Below are 17,363 nucleotides of genomic sequence, written 5' to 3'. Positions count from 1 at the left end.
CACACATAAGTAGTACACAATATGTATATTAGATCATCATATACATATAACATACACAGAAACAATACTCAGTCCTAAGGTATATAACTCAAAAGTATCTAACTCAGTATTATAGATCAAACAAAATGATATAAGTCTCTGCAGTCCTAAAAGGTTTGGATTGGCTTAAAGGCAAACTGATTCAGAGTCTCTGCAGTTCTGGAGGGATTCCTCAGGACTCCACAGGTTTTGGATCAATAGTAAAGCCAAGTAGACAGAGTCAATGCTGATGTAGCTCCTGAGTAGGTGGTAAAATATCCGTTCACACCGTTTGCACGCCGTTTACAACTGGTTCCCGGGTTTTATCCCAGTTTCGGTAACCCTTCTTCTGGTAAGCGGCGAAAGCTTTATTATTTCTTTATTGATGGCTCTGCATCGGGTATTCTTAATTCTTAACAGAAATAAAAATAAAAGGAAATTTGTCTAATGTTGTGCTCTCTATAACATATAAATCATCAATTGTATAGACCTTGTGAAAATAGACATGTCAAAGCACCCCAAGATATGCGGTATTCTAAGTTACAAACAAGGAATTATCTTTTCCCCAAATATAGTAGTAAACATATCTACTCACATGTTCGCAGTATCAATATGCTGCTGTGGATTTTGTGGTGCAAGCAGCCATTCATGGTCCCCTAGTGATTTAAATACCTGATTACAGGAAGCAGGTGAGGTCCAATTTGTCATTTAGACCATGAGGGGTAATGGTCCTCAGTTTGTAAATCCAGAAGGCTTCCCTTCTGAGGAGACTAGTTTTGATGTCTGTGTAGCCAGCAGCACAAACCTTCCCTAGAGCAAGAAATTTAAAACTGTTATATGGGTGAGATTTTTGTTGGAAATGAGTGTACAGGGTGGAGTCTAAACTTCCTCTTTTAATTTTTGATCGATGCTCTTGTATTCTGATTTTCAGGGGTCTGCTGGTCATACCTATGTATAATAAATCACAAGGGCATCTAATAACATAGATTACGTTTTCTGATGAACAAGTCATGTAGTTTTTCAAATTGATCTTGATGAGCAATGATGGATGTTGAAATTGCTTAATATTGGACGTGAGACCACAAACGTCACAATGTCCACATTTAAAATTCCCTGTTTGTAACTTAGAATACCGCATATCTTGGGGTGCTTTGACATGTCTATTTTCACAAGGTCTATACAATTGATGATTTATATGTTATAGAGAGCACAACATTAGACAAATTTCCTTTTATTTTTATTTCTGTTAAGAATTAAGAATACCCGATGCAGAGCCATCAATAAAGAAATAATAAAGCTTTCGCTGCTTACCAGAAGAAGGGTTACCGAAACTGGGATAAAACCCGGGAACCAGTTGTAAACGGCGTGCAAACGGTGTGAACGGATATTTTACCACCTACTCAGGAGCTACATCAGCATTGACTCTGTCTACTTGGCTTTACTATTGATCCAAAACCTGTGGAGTCCTGAGGAATCCCTCCAGAACTGCAGAGACTCTGAATCAGTTTGCCTTTAAGCCAATCCAAACCTTTTAGGACTGCAGAGACTTATATCATTTTGTTTGATCTATAATACTGAGTTAGATACTTTTGAGTTATATACCTTAGGACTGAGTATTGTTTCTGTGTATGTTATATGTATATGATGCTCTAATATACATATTGTGTACTACTTATGTGTGGAACCACTATTGTGTTATATAGTTCATTACATTGTTTAGAATAGACATCTGTGTTTACTCAATAGTATGTGTAAACATGCAACCAGAAGCTCTTTCATGTTACATGATTATAGCACTGTAAATTTATTTTCATTGCCAGAAGTGCATCCCATGGACTCCATGGATTTGTACTCTTTGAGGAACTGGAGCTGTCTGGCAGAGAGCTGTCAGTACCTTATAAACTGCAAACCCCAGGATGCCATAGGACATTGCTATGGCTGTTAAAGTGCAATCATAGTGCTATTGTTGTTTAATGTGAGATGGCCCCTAGTAAGGCCAGAAGAGAACAAAACAGGAAGATAATCTCAGGGCATAGATACTAAATTAATACTATTAGGAGTATAGGGACGAAAGCCTTATTGAAAGGGCTACGTGTGTTCTGCTACAGCAGCTCCATGAAGCAGTCAAAATATTATCTACACAAAATAAAACAGTGTTTTGACTCTGCTTTTTCTGCTCCTGTAGACTTGAAATGATCCAAGAGTCTATATTTGGTATTATTTTATTTATTTAATATCTAGTTTTTTTGCCAGAAAACAACGCTACATACAGGCAATATTAAAACACACATAAAATGAAATGCCATGAAAATACAAATAAGAAAGTGTCCTAAACCCTGTTGGTGCACTGCTGCAGAGTAGCTGTGCCAGTGTGGAGTAGGTAACGAGGAGAGAATGCCAAAAACGCAACTGTTCAGATGTATAGGCTATCCAAATTTTATGTTTAATAGACGAGGCCATTTTACACTACAGTCGTACTTACCACATTTGCAGTTTTGACTCTTGAGGGGTTTTTTTATTGTTCATGGATTCGATTTTCAATGTTCTCCCTAAGAAAATCTAGATTCTCCAATGTGAGTCTATGGTCAAATTCCTCCAATCATGGTGGAGGAAAGTCTAGTGATTTCTACAGAGAACACCTCTCTAGGAAGCTCAGTGTCCTCCAATGTGGTTCCATGGACTACTTCCAGTGGAAGTTAACTATAAAGTCATGCTGGAACATCTGCAAATTCCCAGAGATGTGTTTTCTCAGACAAAAACATAGCCATTTCTTTTCTTTCTTTCTTTTTGCATCTTTCTGTTTTCACAGGGGTCATGTGCCCTTTATCCCGGTGAATATGGAGGGCTGACTATGCACAGTTATAACACCATGATTCCAGCGGCTACATCCTCTGGAATCCTGAGAACTATAATTTGGAGACATGCTAGATTTTTCTGGCAGAGAATTCCAAATACCCTTCCCTAATCCCAGGATTCCATAGGATGGGAACATGACAATTAAAGTGAAATCTTAAAACTAATTAGCACCACAGTCACACTAACACCCCATATTTTCTCATGCACACATGCCGCCCTCTCTCTCATGCATAGCATCGCCATCCCACTAACACAACCACTCCATCCATTTACAGAAAAAGCACATCCCACTCAAATACATACAAAACAATTCTGACATAAATAGTTTTTTTTGCACATATGACATATGCATACATGAAATACCCCCTTTTCAAAACAGTCAGCTATACATATGTACAACTCCCTCCCCCTGGGAATCAAGTTCTACAATTACATGACATCTAACTGTAGGAATTTATTACCAGTAAATGTGTTATGCTAGGTGATCTAATGATTTTTTTTATCTCATGACACCAGAGCAAAGGGATTATGGAACTTTAGTAGCAGGTGGTAAGCCCGTGGAGCCTGATACATGGAGCAGACCGAAGCTACCCACTGTCAGCGACTACTTTATTGTTTATTCATCTCAAAGAGGTGAGAATAAGTAATGCATATTATGTCCAGTGGCACAACTAGAATAAATGCAATGATTCTAATTCAGCAAAAGTTGTGACGGGTTAATTGCATCTCACTTTAAAAACATTAGATTTTAATCATAGTCCTATATCTACTACCTACTGCATAAATATTTGGCTCCTTGTCGCAGATTGACACTCTTCCATTGGAAGGGGAATCTGGAAAGCCTTGGCTTGCATCTTTAAAATTCCCAGAAAAGTTTTGGATAAACAAACAGCTACTTATTTCTCAGTAGCACTAACCAAAATGGGAACTCCACTTCAGATAAGCCCTAGATAAAGATAGTGTTAACAGTTCTCTGGCTGCTAATCAATAAGCAATGCCCTGCAGGCTTGTATATGCTCACAGTATGTATTGCTTCTTTCTTTCAGATAAATCTAATGGCAATCCAGATTTTTCTAGTTCATCCATTCCTTTAGTCTAACCACTTTCTTCCCTCTGTTCTTGTCTTTTATACATTTTTTCCCAAGCCCCACCATCTCTTCACACATTCCCACTATTTGGGACTGCTATAGGGGAAATAATACTGTGTTTCTATTTAAATCACAGGATTTGTTTTAAATTGTTTTTGTATGTATAGATAAAATTTGATGCAAAACTAATCTCTTTTAGAATCTTAGCTGTTTTGACAATGTGTAAATGGCCACACTACTAGGAACTATGATTCTTAAACTGTCTCAAACTGCTGTGCATGTTGCTTATGTTCAAATAAATGAAGAGGAGTGTTGCCACCGATAGGCTGTAGAGACACCTTAAAAAGACACTGGAGTCCCAGGCTATAAGCAATGCAAGCTGTTTATTGAAGATAATATGTGAGCATTAGCAAATCAAAGTTTCAAAGTCATTAAAACAATGTTATAGTCCACAAGGTACGGGACACTTAGAAATCTTGAAGCAAGGGTCCATAGAAGTCCAAACACAAGAATAAACTTCAAACAAAGTAGTCAAAATCAGTCCAAGGAACAGGATCATGAACTGGAACAAGAGATTCAAAATGCAAGGCTTTTAGGAACATGACATGATAATCCACAGGAACAAGGCATGAAAGTCCATGAAGCAAGAGTCCATGAAACAAGAGTTCATGAAGCAGGATCAAACCTCTTGAATGAGCAAAGTTACCACCTCTGAACTACTCTCAAAACGGCTCATCGTAAAGCTAAAATCAAGTCTCCTTTCCATGGGAAGTTTCTTCAAAACCTTTTCGCATTAGTAACCGTGTGCTCCTTCTCAAAACCTCTCTTTCTTTTATCTGTTGAAGTATTGCTTTCTTTCTGTCAACCTCATTACTCTAATCAAGACTGGAATGCCCATCTGCCAAGGGATAATTCGACCTTGACTCTCCCAAAGAATGCGGTTCAAGCTGTCTGCTTGAAACCATTGTATGCCTGCTCCCAGAATCGTCAGGAACAGCAGCCTCATATAACTCTGGCTGTACAGAATCATTTAACTCTGGCTGCATGGGAATCCCAGGCCTCAGCCCACATTCATCTGACAGGTCAGGTGCAGGTACAATCACAGGCTGAACAGGCCCAACCTCAGTCTTACCTTACAGCTCAGATGCAGGCTGGAATACAACAGGGAGCCCATACTCCATCTGTCAAAACACAAATGCTGTGTAGCTGCATTGTTTTTTATATTTTCAATAAAAATAAGGTATTTATATTCCATCTTTTATTGTGAGGTCTCAGGGTGACATCCAAGTAGCACAGCTCCAGAATTTTAACAATAACATAATTTAAACAGGATAAAACATACCTTGAAAGATGCATAGCTAATAGTTACAGTGTGTGTGTGTCAGACACAGGTTGTGGTCCAAGCAGGAGGATCCTTCACCCCATCTCAAGATTTCAGAAGGAGGTCACTGGGGCCACAAACTGCTCCATGAATCTGAGTAAAACTATACCAGGCTCAGACAATCATGTTGAGGAGCATTCAATTTTACTACATCAACATGAACACTTATGGTATTTTCATTGTTTTTAAAAGATGCATAGAATATTATTCTTTTAAACTCTTGTGAGGGGAAACTGGAAAAAAGTCATGAATGAGCTAACACACCTTTCTCATTCTTAGACCATATCGCTGTCCGTGATGAAAACACAGGATCTGAAATGATTTCAGCAATGGATGAGGTATTTTCAGAGCATGGTACACAATGGCACATTGGTGATCTTTTTACTAAGGTAAGCACACAAGAAGCAGCATGCAAGTAATGGCTGAATTGTGTTTATAAATTTATGTACTTAAATTCTACATTATTCTCTGCATGAAACAAGAGTTCATGAAGCAGGATTCCATTGATTGTGCCGGACAAGCTTTGTGTTGAATGGCAACATAGTGCAGTTGAATACACACCGGAATGCACAGCTATCTGCATGCACAATTCCACTTATGCAACCTTGAACTAAATGAAGACATTCCCTGTAGGAAAAAATGTCCAAATAATTATATCCAGATACAGTAGAGTCTCACTTATCCAACATTCGCTTATCCAACGTTCTGGATTATCCAACGCATTTTTGTAGTCAAGGTTTTCAAAACATCGTGATATTTGGTGCTAAATTTGTAAATACAGTAATTACAACATAACATTACTGCATATTGAACTACTGGAGCAGTGGCGGGGTGTGCGCGCGGGGACGGTGGTGGCGGGGCACTCACGGAGCGTTGACGGCAGCAACGCCCCGCCTACAGGTCCATGCACAAAGCCCTCCACAGCTTGATGGCCATGGTTTAATACAGTACGTACTGTACATTAAAAGAGGGAGGGAGGGAGGCTATGCAATATTTATTAAAATAAATATAGAGTCCCTGCTAAGCAGATTTTCGCTTATCGCAGGTGGTCCTAGAACGGAACACCCACGATAAGTGAGGGAACACTACATGCTTTAAAAACTAAGGTCCACAAGGTATTATTTGAAACATACATTTAAAGAAAACACTTTAAAAACCTTATTCAGTCTCCAAGGCTGGACCTACATTGCTGTATAATGCAGATTGGAACTGTCTTGTATGGTCAATGTAGACAGCTTTCAGCCCCTAATGTTTTAAAAGGGGAGGAATAGATTTCCCCTTTCAGGACTGGTAATTATCATTTAACCTGATCAGTTTTGATGTTACTGGCAGTCCACATTTAAAGAGATTACACTCCCCTGTGAACTATTTTAACATCAAAACTTACCAGGTCTTTAAAACCAGAGGTGAACACCTGACCTTTTGTAGTTTTTGGTTTAATCTATCTGCTGGTGTGTTTGGCCAACATCCTATTCTAGTCTCTGTTAGGGTGCACCTATTAAAGTAATTGATGCTTTGACTCATCATTCAAGAGTGTATTCAGTCAGGTTACTGATAAATGGATAGGATTCAGGTCTGTGTGCCCCCTGGAAGGTTAAAGCGGCAGAAAAATTGCCCCTAGATGTACCATATTAGTCAGTATCTAATTTATAAGGAGCCAAAGACACAGCCGAGAATGACTTCTGCCCAAGACCCTAGAGAAGCACTGCAAGCCAAAACTTTGCAAGGTTCTTGTTTATAGTGTTACTTGATATGAAGCAGCAGCATGCATCCTACACAAGCTGAATTGAAATGAAAAGGGACAAATCAAATTTCTTGTGAAGTTTCTGTTTATTTCAATGGATATTGGGCTCCAGGATTCTTACATATTTATCATGTTCTGTCATGTGGAGTAGTTAATTCATTTACATCTCTGAATTCAGTGATCTTATACTGCCCTCACCATCTTTATATTTTCCTGTTAAGCCAGTATTGTTTTGCTTGATAACACTTCTGCTCCTTTGGCTGATTGGAGTTCTGAGCTTTTGTTTCAAAGTCTTTTTGTGACAGTACACTATGATATTTGAATACATTAGGATAGGCCAAAATGCATCAGTAATCACATAAGTGTCCACTCACTGTGGCATTTTCTATTTAATTCAGGTCAATAGCAAGATGATTCAAAGAGACTTTCATCTAGAAGGTGAAGAAGAGAGTGTGAAAGTAACCATCGTAATGGAATCCACTCTTACTAAAGCCTTGTACCTTTCAGCAGATTAATCTAGTTGTTCAGTCATATCTGTGCAAGCCGGGAATGGACAGCTTTGGGAACTGCATAAGTATAGATCTTTAAAATTCAGATTGAGCTTCATTGAATTGCATTATATGGATATACACTGACGGTATAATTCAGTTCCAAACTGCATAATATGACACTGTAGATCCAGCCTTTGACCTCCATATGTGCTTGACTTGCAACTCTGGTAATCTTTCACAATTAGCTATGCTGACAGTCATGAAAGGTCAAAAGCATCTAGGCAGCTGCAATTGTCCATACATAAGGTGTCTTGTTGATTTTTAAAGCTAAATTTGATTATGGATTACGTAATGATACTGCTTCCTTTGGTCAAAATGGTAGAGACAGTTTAAAATGGAATTCAGATTGCAGGTGCCAGCATGTAAAACTTCTGATTAGATTAAGCTTCTAGAAATCTGAAGACAGAATTGTGCCAGCCTAAAGACCAAGATGTGGTTAGGATGCCATTGCACCTAAAATGACTGCAGAGGGATAAGATTAAAGATATCTAAGGCTATTGATGAGGAGAACTATCATTTTTTTATTTCTAATGTTCCAAGTCCAAGTACTGTATTTGTGCCCAGTAGCTATAGCTTTTTCTTTTCCTCTTATAAATACTTTGCAGATCAGCAACCAGTGGCTTGCAAACTGGCACTGATTTAAAGACCATCCCTTTTGAGTAGCACTCATAGAAGGAATGACATTGTTAATGGCCAAGATCGAATGTTCGAAAACTTAGTGGCATGATCTATCTTGTGAAATTATTTGGAAAACGTTTATACATCCAAAAATTAATTTAAAATGGTTAATATTTGCAGGGATTGTGACTTGGGCATTAAAAATAATTCTATTGCACTTTACTGTATCACGTGCAGAACACTTTTGTGAACATCATTATCTTGATAGTTTTGTATTTGCTAATATACAGTATTTATTTATACAAAAGTGCACTATTTCTCCATATAAACTGCTCTAAAAACCAGGTGAATCTTAGAATTCCAGGTGCCTTTTCATATAAATAAATCATTTTTTTCCTGTTGCTGGTATTGAAATTTGTATGTCTTACAACCAATTTAAAATTACAGTACTTTTATGCTGGACATGGAGCATTTCTAGACGTGTTTTATGTTTATCCTTTTTAATCACTGAAAATATGTATGTGAATTAAAATGCATTTTCAAGAATAAAAGTATAACCAATAAACTGGTATTGAAGAAAGTGGTTTTGCTGTGCAATGATTACATAGGAAGTCCTGGAACTAATTTGAAGTCTGGATGGTGATGACACAAACCACAGAGCAATGATGCATATTAAGGGCTTTGTTTTGCATGCTTTGGTGGGAGTTTGTTATCTGGCCACTATAGTTTGAATCTAGTTTCAAAGTGCTTTAAATGGTCGGTCCCAACCCATGGTCCGTGGACCACCAGTGGTGCCTGAGAACTAAAATATGGTCCACAGCCTCACCGTTACTACACCATTGCAATGAGAGCGACTGGCCTTCTGAAATCCTCTTATAGTGCCGACATAATGGGAGGAGACAGGCTGACTACCCACGAAAAGTGTGACAACATGCCTCCTGACGGCTGCTGCTTCTCCTCCTCCCTTCCCCTGAGCGGAGCCATTCCATGTGGCATCTGGAAGCAGGGGCGCCTTGGTGTCTTCATTTTTAGGCCTGTTCCTGGGATTATTTGTGCTGCTGAGCCCGTTAGAACCTTAAGATCTTCCAGGGAGGCCCTGCTCTCGATCTCACCTGCCTTGCAGGCGCGGCTGGTGGGGACGAGGGATAGGGCCTTCTCGGTGGTGGCTCCTCGGCTGTGGAACTCCCTCCCCAGCGATATCCGGCAAACCCTATCCCTCCTGGGATTTAGAAGAAAACTAAAAACTTGGCTCTGCGCCCAGGCATTCAGCGAATAAGCTCATTGGCTGGTGTAATCGGGTCGCAAATCTGTAATTGTAGCAGTATTGAATGACTGAGGATAGTGCAATATCGCTGCCTTGCAGCGTTTTAATTTTTGTATACTTTTTATCATGTTTTAATTGTTTTGTTTTATAGTATACTTGTTGCTGGCTCTCGTGGCAGAATGTAAGCCGCTCTGAGACCCCTCGGGGAGAAGGGCAGGGTATAAATGCATGTAATAAATAAATAAATAAATGCTGATTCAGAAAATTGCATTGACTAGACTGCGTCAGCTCTAGATTATTAAATACGGTTTTCTGTGGGCGAGCAGATGGCAACTACTGGATGGCATATGTTCTGTATCAGAAACTAGAGCTGATGTGGTCTATCCAATGCAGTTTTCTGAATCGGAACCCCAAATAACCAAACCAAATCTAAAATTGACCAAAAACTGATTCATAACTTTTTTGACACTAATGTTGGAGAATGGTTCCTGGTCAAAGTGGTCCCTGGTCAAAAAAAGGTTGGGAACCACTCGCGTAGATGGAGCCAAAGTGGATGTAAGCGACCATTGTCTGGTCCTAAAAACTAATGAACTGTATGAAATCTCAATGTACACCTGCACCCTGAGCCTTTATTTACAGACCTTGTTATGCCAATAAATCACAGAACAGATTCTACAGGGCAAATGTCCATCACCCTTGATTGCTTGAACGTAGGTTCACTGTACTGTTGTTTCCCAAATACAAGTCAGTCACATTTTTCCATTTGTTAATTCTCCTTTCCACTAGGTGGCAATGCAACACAGAATCTTGATCCCTTGATCTTAATCTTACTTGCATCAGAGGTGTCAAACTCATTTTCAGCCTTGTGGTTGCCATCAACGGGCTACTTGTAATTGTAAGACTGTATTTTTAGAGGGACACCTCAAATGCATTTGTGTAGATACATATAAACACACACAGAGATGTCCAAATTCATTTGGACGTTGAGATGTGTGTGCATAGATAGATATCTGTCCTCTTGAGACAAAATCACTTTTTAGACAGAGTAGAATGGCTCTAAGAAGTGTCTGCTTTGTTAGACCTGCCTCCCATCCACACTAGAATTATAATAGTTTGCTACCACTTTATTTATCATAACTTCTTCTGGGATCCTGAGATTAGTCGTTTGTTGTGGAAGCAGAGTTCTTTGACAGGGAAGGATAAATATCTCACAGAACTACAAATCCCCAAAATCAAGTGTGGTGTCAAACTGCTATAATTCTGCAGTGGATACAGTTCTGGAGATGAACAGATGCAATGTAAGTGGTAAGTATGCCAGTTATGGCCAAATTCAGATTGCTTTTCCCAATGGTGGTGGTAAAAACTTCAGAGAGTAAGCTACCTCTAGCTTTAGCCTTTCTAGTAGTTAAATGTTATGCCTTCAAAACATTTTTTCAGAAATTAGTCATAAGCCACAGATTGCTTGAGGTCATCGCTAAGCAAACATCTCAGGCTAGACACACTTTCCTTCTCCATGTTTTTTACCATCTTTCTATGATGATGAAACCTGTGGGCTTCAAAAGATATTGGGATGTATTTTGTGTCTTTTGGTCAGCGTGTCACAACAAGCGTGTTTTTTGGATTTTGCTGTCTGACTCGCACTGTGTATCTCATTCATGGCCAGCACTAAATCTGATAAAAGTAACAATAGACATCAGGATGGCATACACCAGCTACCAAAAAGAGGGAAGTAGCCAAAAATAAGTAAAGTAACAGTAATTATTCCTTCCTAGTTCATTATTTGTGTAAATGTTTGAAACAATCCAGTCAGTAAACTGAATCCAGTTCCTTATTTCACATGTTGTTTTGCAACTGTTGGGGCGAATATACACAATTGGCAGCACCTTATGACCAAAGACAGCATTGAGCCAAATATGATTCATCTATATTGAGTGCTTGCATATACACATATCTGCATATGCATATAGATTTCAATGGCCCAGGTGTTAGGTACTGTTAGGTACACATTTAGATCAATTTTCCTAACTAGATATTTGGGTTATACTTGGTGTGGGCACACTCACTTGAAAGAACCTCGCACCCAAATACAGTTTTCAGCCAGTCTACAGTTGTGTTCAGGAAACAGTTCTTGACATATGGACAAAAGTGAATTGTCAGTGGTTCCTTAGAACCAAATGCTCTAAGGGACTCTTGCTAGGAGCCCCATGAAGGTGATGGTGCTGTGCAGACACACACACTTATCTTACCATATTGTATTGTTGTCAAGAAAGAAATGCTCCTAAGAAGGGTCATGCAGACATTTCTTCTGCACATTCCCCCAAAGTTGGTAAAGCTTACTACCTAGCATGAACCATTTCCCAAGTGCAGCATAACCGAAGAGGTGGGTGGCATGTTGGTGTTGTTAGCTCTGAAATGCTTGTCTTGGTCCTGCCAACTACAGTAGAGTCTCACTAATCCAAGCTAAACGGGCCGGCAGAAGCTTGGATAAGCGAATATCTTGGATTATAAGGACTGATCAAGGAAAAGCCTATTAAACATCAAATTAGGTTATGATTTTACAAATTAAGCACCAAAACTTCATGTTATACAACAAATTTAACAGAAAAAGTAGTTCAATACGCAGTAATGTTATGTTGTAATTACTGTATTTACGAATTTAGCACCAAAATATCACGATATATTGGAAACATTGACTACAAAAATGGCTTGGATTATCCAGAGGCTTGGATAAGCGAGGCTTGGATTAGTGAGACTCTACTGTACCAGGCAAACAAGGAGGAGGACCACAGCACCCCTTCCCTCTAGTGTGAAAGAGGCGAGCTCAGCAACGCATCCAAATTCACAGAGAGCTGGGAGGGACCACAAAAGCTCGATAGCATTCTGGCTGCCAGTCTACTACTGAGCACAATTCAGAGTGCTGGCTTTGGCCTATACAGTCCTAAACAGTTCTGCCCCAGCTTACCTGTCCAAACGCATCTCCCTCAATGAACCATCTTAAAGGTTAAGATTGTCTGGGGAGGCCCTGATTTTGGTCCCACCTTCTTCACAGGTGCAGTTGACAGGACCAAGAGATGGCCTTCTCAGTGGTGGCCTCTCAGCTGTGGAACTCCCTAATGAAATCAGATCGATCCAAGAAAAAAAAACTGAATGTGGAACCAAGCTTTTGGATAAAAGTCTTCAATGCAATAATGTGAATATGGAATGGTGCAATAATAACTGGAACAACCTTGAACTATGATACTGGATTACGTGATTTTAAAATTGATTTTAATGTTTGATATGTTTTTAGTGGTTTGTTTTTCATGTACAGTTATTTGCTGATGTATGTTTGTATGGCATCGAATTGTTGCAAATATATATGTGAGCCGCTCTGAGTCCCCTTTGAGGTGAGAAGAGCGGGGTATAAATATGACACATAAAGAAATAAATAAAATCCAGTCAAATCCTCTGCCATGCAGGAACTCACATTCAAACTACTCCTAAGATATGGCCATTCAACCGCTACTTTAAAACCTCCAGAGATGGAGATTCCACCACACTCCAAGGCAGTGTATTCCACTGTTGAACAGTTCTTACCGACAAGACGTAACTTCTAATGTTTAGGTTGAATTTCTATTTCTGCAATTTCAGTCAATTGCTTCATATCCTAGTCTGTGGAGCGGCAGAAAACAAGACTGTTTGCTTCTTAATATGACATCCTTTCAAATATCTATACATGGATATCATGTTCCTTCTCAACCTTCTCTTCTCCAAGCTAAACATACCCAGCTCCCTAAAATACTCCTCATTGGCCTTGACTTCCAGACCTTTAACCATTTTGGTTGCCTTTCTCTGGACATACAGTAGAGTCTTACTTATCCAACGTTCTGGATTATCCAACGCATTTTTGTAGTCAATGTTTCAATATATTGTGATATTTTGGTGCTAAATTCATAAATACAGTAATTATTACATAGCATTATTGAGTATTGAACTACTTTTTCTGTCAAATTTGTTGTATAACATGATGTTTTGGTGCTTAATTTGTAAAATCATAAACTAATTTGATGTTTAATAGGCTTTTTCTTAATGCCTCCTTATTATCCAACATATTTGCTTATCCAACGTTCTGCTGGCCCATTTATGTTGGATAAGTGAGACTCTACTGTATTATAGTTCGTTAGTATTCCAGGTGATGCCTGACCAAAGCAGAATACTGTTATTATTTGCTTCCCTTGATCTGAACACCAATGTGCAGCCTGGAATCTCTCTGGCTTTTTTAGCTGCTGCATCATAATGTTGACTGAAGCTACTCCGGCATGAAGTTGGCTCTCCAATATAGGAACTCGTACATGTGTGAAGTGGGGGCCTGTTTTTCAAACCTTTCCAGGGCTCCAAACACCATGATCCGGTTTTGCATCTAGGTATATAATTTGGATTGTTCCAAAATGAATTCATGATTCTGTTTGATCATGGGGCTCAGCTATTATATCTGGCGCTGAAAAAAAGTGTTAACCTGGATACATTTCATTTCCATCTTTTATAAGTGAAAGGTGTATCATGTGGTACAATCACAACTTTGTGTGGGTTCTTGATTTTTAATGATTACCAGAAATCATGAAGTACTAAAGCATATTATACAAAACATTTACTGAAGAGCATTCAAGTGTGGTTTGCAAAGGAAACACCCTCTACTTTATGGGGGAAGCTAAAGCTTCTTTGAAGACATTTAAGTCAGATAAATAACCTCAGTATCTTTCATTTACATATGAGACCTTCAGCACCATGATTTCCCAAATTACTATCTAGGGGCATTGAGAAGCACCAGAGGGGAAGCATCTAAGGGACTTGAAGCTTGAATATCTCAGCAAACATACCAAGTTTCCATTCTGACTGGATGATTTGGGAAATTGCAGTCTTTTTCAAGCTTTTTTTTTTTAAGCCAGGCGTGGTCCCTCTCAGCAGAACACAAATGATTAGTCAAAATATTTCTCACCCACAGAGCACCACTATCATCTGATAGTGCAGACTAGTTGAAAGGTTAAAATTCCACTATTGGGCTGCAAACTTAAATTAAAATCACATGTCTGGATAGGATTTGTGTTTACACAGTTTTGATACAGTGCCTTTGAAGAAGGCAAAGCAAAGAGAATACTCAAAGCTTTCTCAGATGATGAAGATCTAAATCTGTGATAAGACCATCCTGCCTTCTGCAGTTTTCGAATGACACAGTAAGTATAGAGAAGTAGGAAAACATCTTTTTGCACACAGACTCACAAACCTCATCAGGCGCACTTTAAACTAAATCCACTGGGGGAGGGGAACAACAGCCTGGCGAACACTATATTACCCACGACCACAGGGAACCGCCGAAAGGCTAAAAGGAGGGCTGCACAAACACAGCAAGGACCAAGTACAGAGAGCACAATAATCCCAAATAAACAGTTCGAGGGGAGGTCACAGGGGCTTACATGTCTTTACACTAATGCTCAGAGCATGGGAAATAAGCAAGACGAACTCCAACTCCTAGCACAGCACCACACATACGATGTCATAGGCATCACTGAAACCTGGTGGGATGACTCCCATCACTGGAATTTAACCATTGAGGGCTATAACCTCTTTCACATAAATAGAACAAAGGGGAGAGGAGGGGGAGTAGCTTTATATGTCAAAAACAGCTACGTTGCAGAAGAAATGCAAGACTGTAATCCGGGAAACCAGCTTGAAAGCATCTGGATAAGAATCAAGGGAACCGGGACTCAAAAAGATCTTGTCGTGGGTGTCTACTACAGACCTCCGAGTCAGGATGAAGGACTTGATGAAGCCTTCTGTCAACAGCTGACCAAACAGGCACAAAGAAGAGATATAGTAGTCATGGGCGATTTCAATTATCCCGATATCTGCTGGAAAACAAACTCAGCCAAGAGTACAAAGTCCAACAAATTCCTCACTTGCCTTGCAGATAATTTTATGGTCCAGAAGGTAGAAGAGGCAACAAGGGGATCAGCAACTCTTGATCTAATCTTAACAAATGTGGAAGACCTGATCAATACAGTTGAAGTGGTTGGATCCTTAGGGGCAAGTGACCATGTGCTCCTGCAGTTTGCAATACAAAGGAATGCTGAAACTAAGACAAGTCAAACACGCATTCTGGACTTTAAGAGAGCTGACTTCCAAAAAATGAAGGAATTACTGAGCGGCATTCCATGGACGCCGATATTAAAAAACAAGGGAGTTAAGCATGGATGGGAGTTTTTCAAAAGTGAAATACTCAAGGCGCAAATGCAAACAGTGCCAACAAAGAAGAAAAATAAGACAAGTGCAAAGAAGCCAGAATGGATGTCCAAAGAACTTCTAACTGAGCTAAAGCTCAAAAGTGACATGCACAAGAAGTGGAAAAGGGGAGAAATCACCAAAGAAGAATTCAAACGTATAGCCAACTCCTGTAGGGAAAAGGTTCGCAAGGCTAAAGCGCAAAATGAGCTCAGGCTTGCCAGGGACATAAAAAACAACAAAAAAGGTTTTTTTGCTTATGTTGGTAGAAAAAGGAAGAAAAAGGAGGCGATAGGGCCACTGCAAGGAGTAGATGGGGTGATGGTGACAGGGGATAGGGAAAAGGCAGAACTGCTTAATGCCTTCTTTGCCTCGGTCTTCTCACAAAAAGAAAGCCATCTTCAACCTCAGCAACATGGAATGGACGAAGGATTGGGGGAAATCCAACCCCAAATAGGGAAACAAGTTGTCCAGGAACACCTGGCCACTCTAAACGAATTCAAGTCCCCAGGGCCAGATCAGCTACATCCAAGAGTATTGAAGGAACTAGCGGAAGTTATTTCAGAACCACTGGCAATCATCTTCGAGAGTTCTTGGAGAACAGGAGAAGTCCCAGCAGATTGGAGGAGGGCGAATGTGGTCCCTATCTTCAAGAAGGGAAAAAAGAACGACCCAAACAATTACCGTCCGGTCAGCCTCACATCAATACCAGGCAAGATTCTGGAAAAGATCATTAAGGAAGTGGTCTGCAAACACTTAGAAACAAATGCGGTCATTGCTAATAGTCAACACGGATTTACCAAAAACAAGTCATGCCAGACTAATCTGATCTCTTTTTTCGATAGAGTTACGAGTTGGGTCGATACAGGGAATGCCGTGGATGTAGCATATCTAGATTTCAGTAAGGCCTTCGACAAAGTCCCCCACGACCTTCTGGCAAACAAACTAGTAAAATGTGGGCTAGACAAAACTACGGTTAGGTGGATCTGTAATTGGCTAAGCGAACGAACCCAAAGGGTGCTCACCAATGCGTCGTCTTCATCATGGAAAGAAGTGACAAGTGGAGTGCCGCAGGGCTCCGTCCTGGGCCCGGTTCTGTTCAACATCTTTATTAACGACTTAGACGAAGGGTTAGAAGGCACGATCATCAAGTTTGCAGATGACACCAAACTCGGAGGGATAGCTAACACTCCAGAAGACAGGAGCAGAATTCAAAACGATCTTGACAGACTAGAGAGATGGGCCGAAACTAACAAAATGAAGTTCAACAGAGACAAATGCAAAATACTTCACTTCGGCAGAAAAAATGGAAATCAAAGATACAGAATGGGGGACGCCTGGCTTGACAGCAGTGTGTGCAAAAAAGATCTTGGAGTCCTCGTGGACAACAAGTTAAACATGAGCCTACAATGTGATGCGGCAGCTAAAAAAGCCAATGGGATTTTGGCCTGCATCAATAGGGGAATAACGTCTAGATCCAGGGAAGTCATGCTCCCCCTCTATTCTGCCTTGGTCAGACCACACCTGGAATACTGTGTCCAGTTTTGGGCACCGCAGATGAAGGGAGATGCTGACAAGCTGGAAAGCG

At 39.9% G+C, this 17,363-nt stretch overlaps 1 protein-coding gene and 1 long non-coding RNA gene across 6 annotated transcripts in view; one reads left to right on the top strand and one right to left on the bottom strand.

The window, feature by feature from the left end:
• The window catches only part of casp14 (caspase 14), a 34,295-nt gene that overhangs the window by 9,851 nt on the left and 7,081 nt on the right, over window positions 1-17,363 (top strand). For 4 of the 5 annotated variants that reach the window (XM_062958248.1, XM_062958249.1, XM_062958246.1 and 1 more), the window contains exons 5-7: window positions 3,391-3,507; window positions 5,623-5,732; window positions 12,570-14,730. In XM_062958248.1, coding sequence (XP_062814318.1) covers window positions 3,391-3,507; window positions 5,623-5,732; window positions 12,570-12,758 — 416 coding nt within the window. In that variant the 3' untranslated portion in view covers window positions 12,759-14,730. Of the gene's footprint in view, window positions 1-3,390; window positions 3,508-5,622; window positions 5,733-7,485; window positions 8,837-12,569; window positions 14,731-17,363 lie in introns of those variants that run through there. The other variant, XM_008118297.3, reaches the window with a different exon arrangement.
• Window positions 11-824, bottom strand: LOC134292646 (uncharacterized). Its single transcript, XR_009999904.1, has 2 exons — window positions 614-824; window positions 11-430 (listed from the first exon to the last, which is right to left on the bottom strand). It is a non-coding gene; the product is annotated as an uncharacterized LOC134292646 (long non-coding RNA).

Source organism: Anolis carolinensis, chromosome 6 (genome assembly GCF_035594765.1).
Source record: "Anolis carolinensis isolate JA03-04 chromosome 6, rAnoCar3.1.pri, whole genome shotgun sequence".
Lineage (NCBI taxonomy): Eukaryota > Metazoa > Chordata > Lepidosauria > Squamata > Dactyloidae > Anolis > Anolis carolinensis.
The sequence above is the reverse complement of the archived record's forward strand: the minus strand, read 5'-3'. Positions and strand labels throughout refer to the sequence as shown.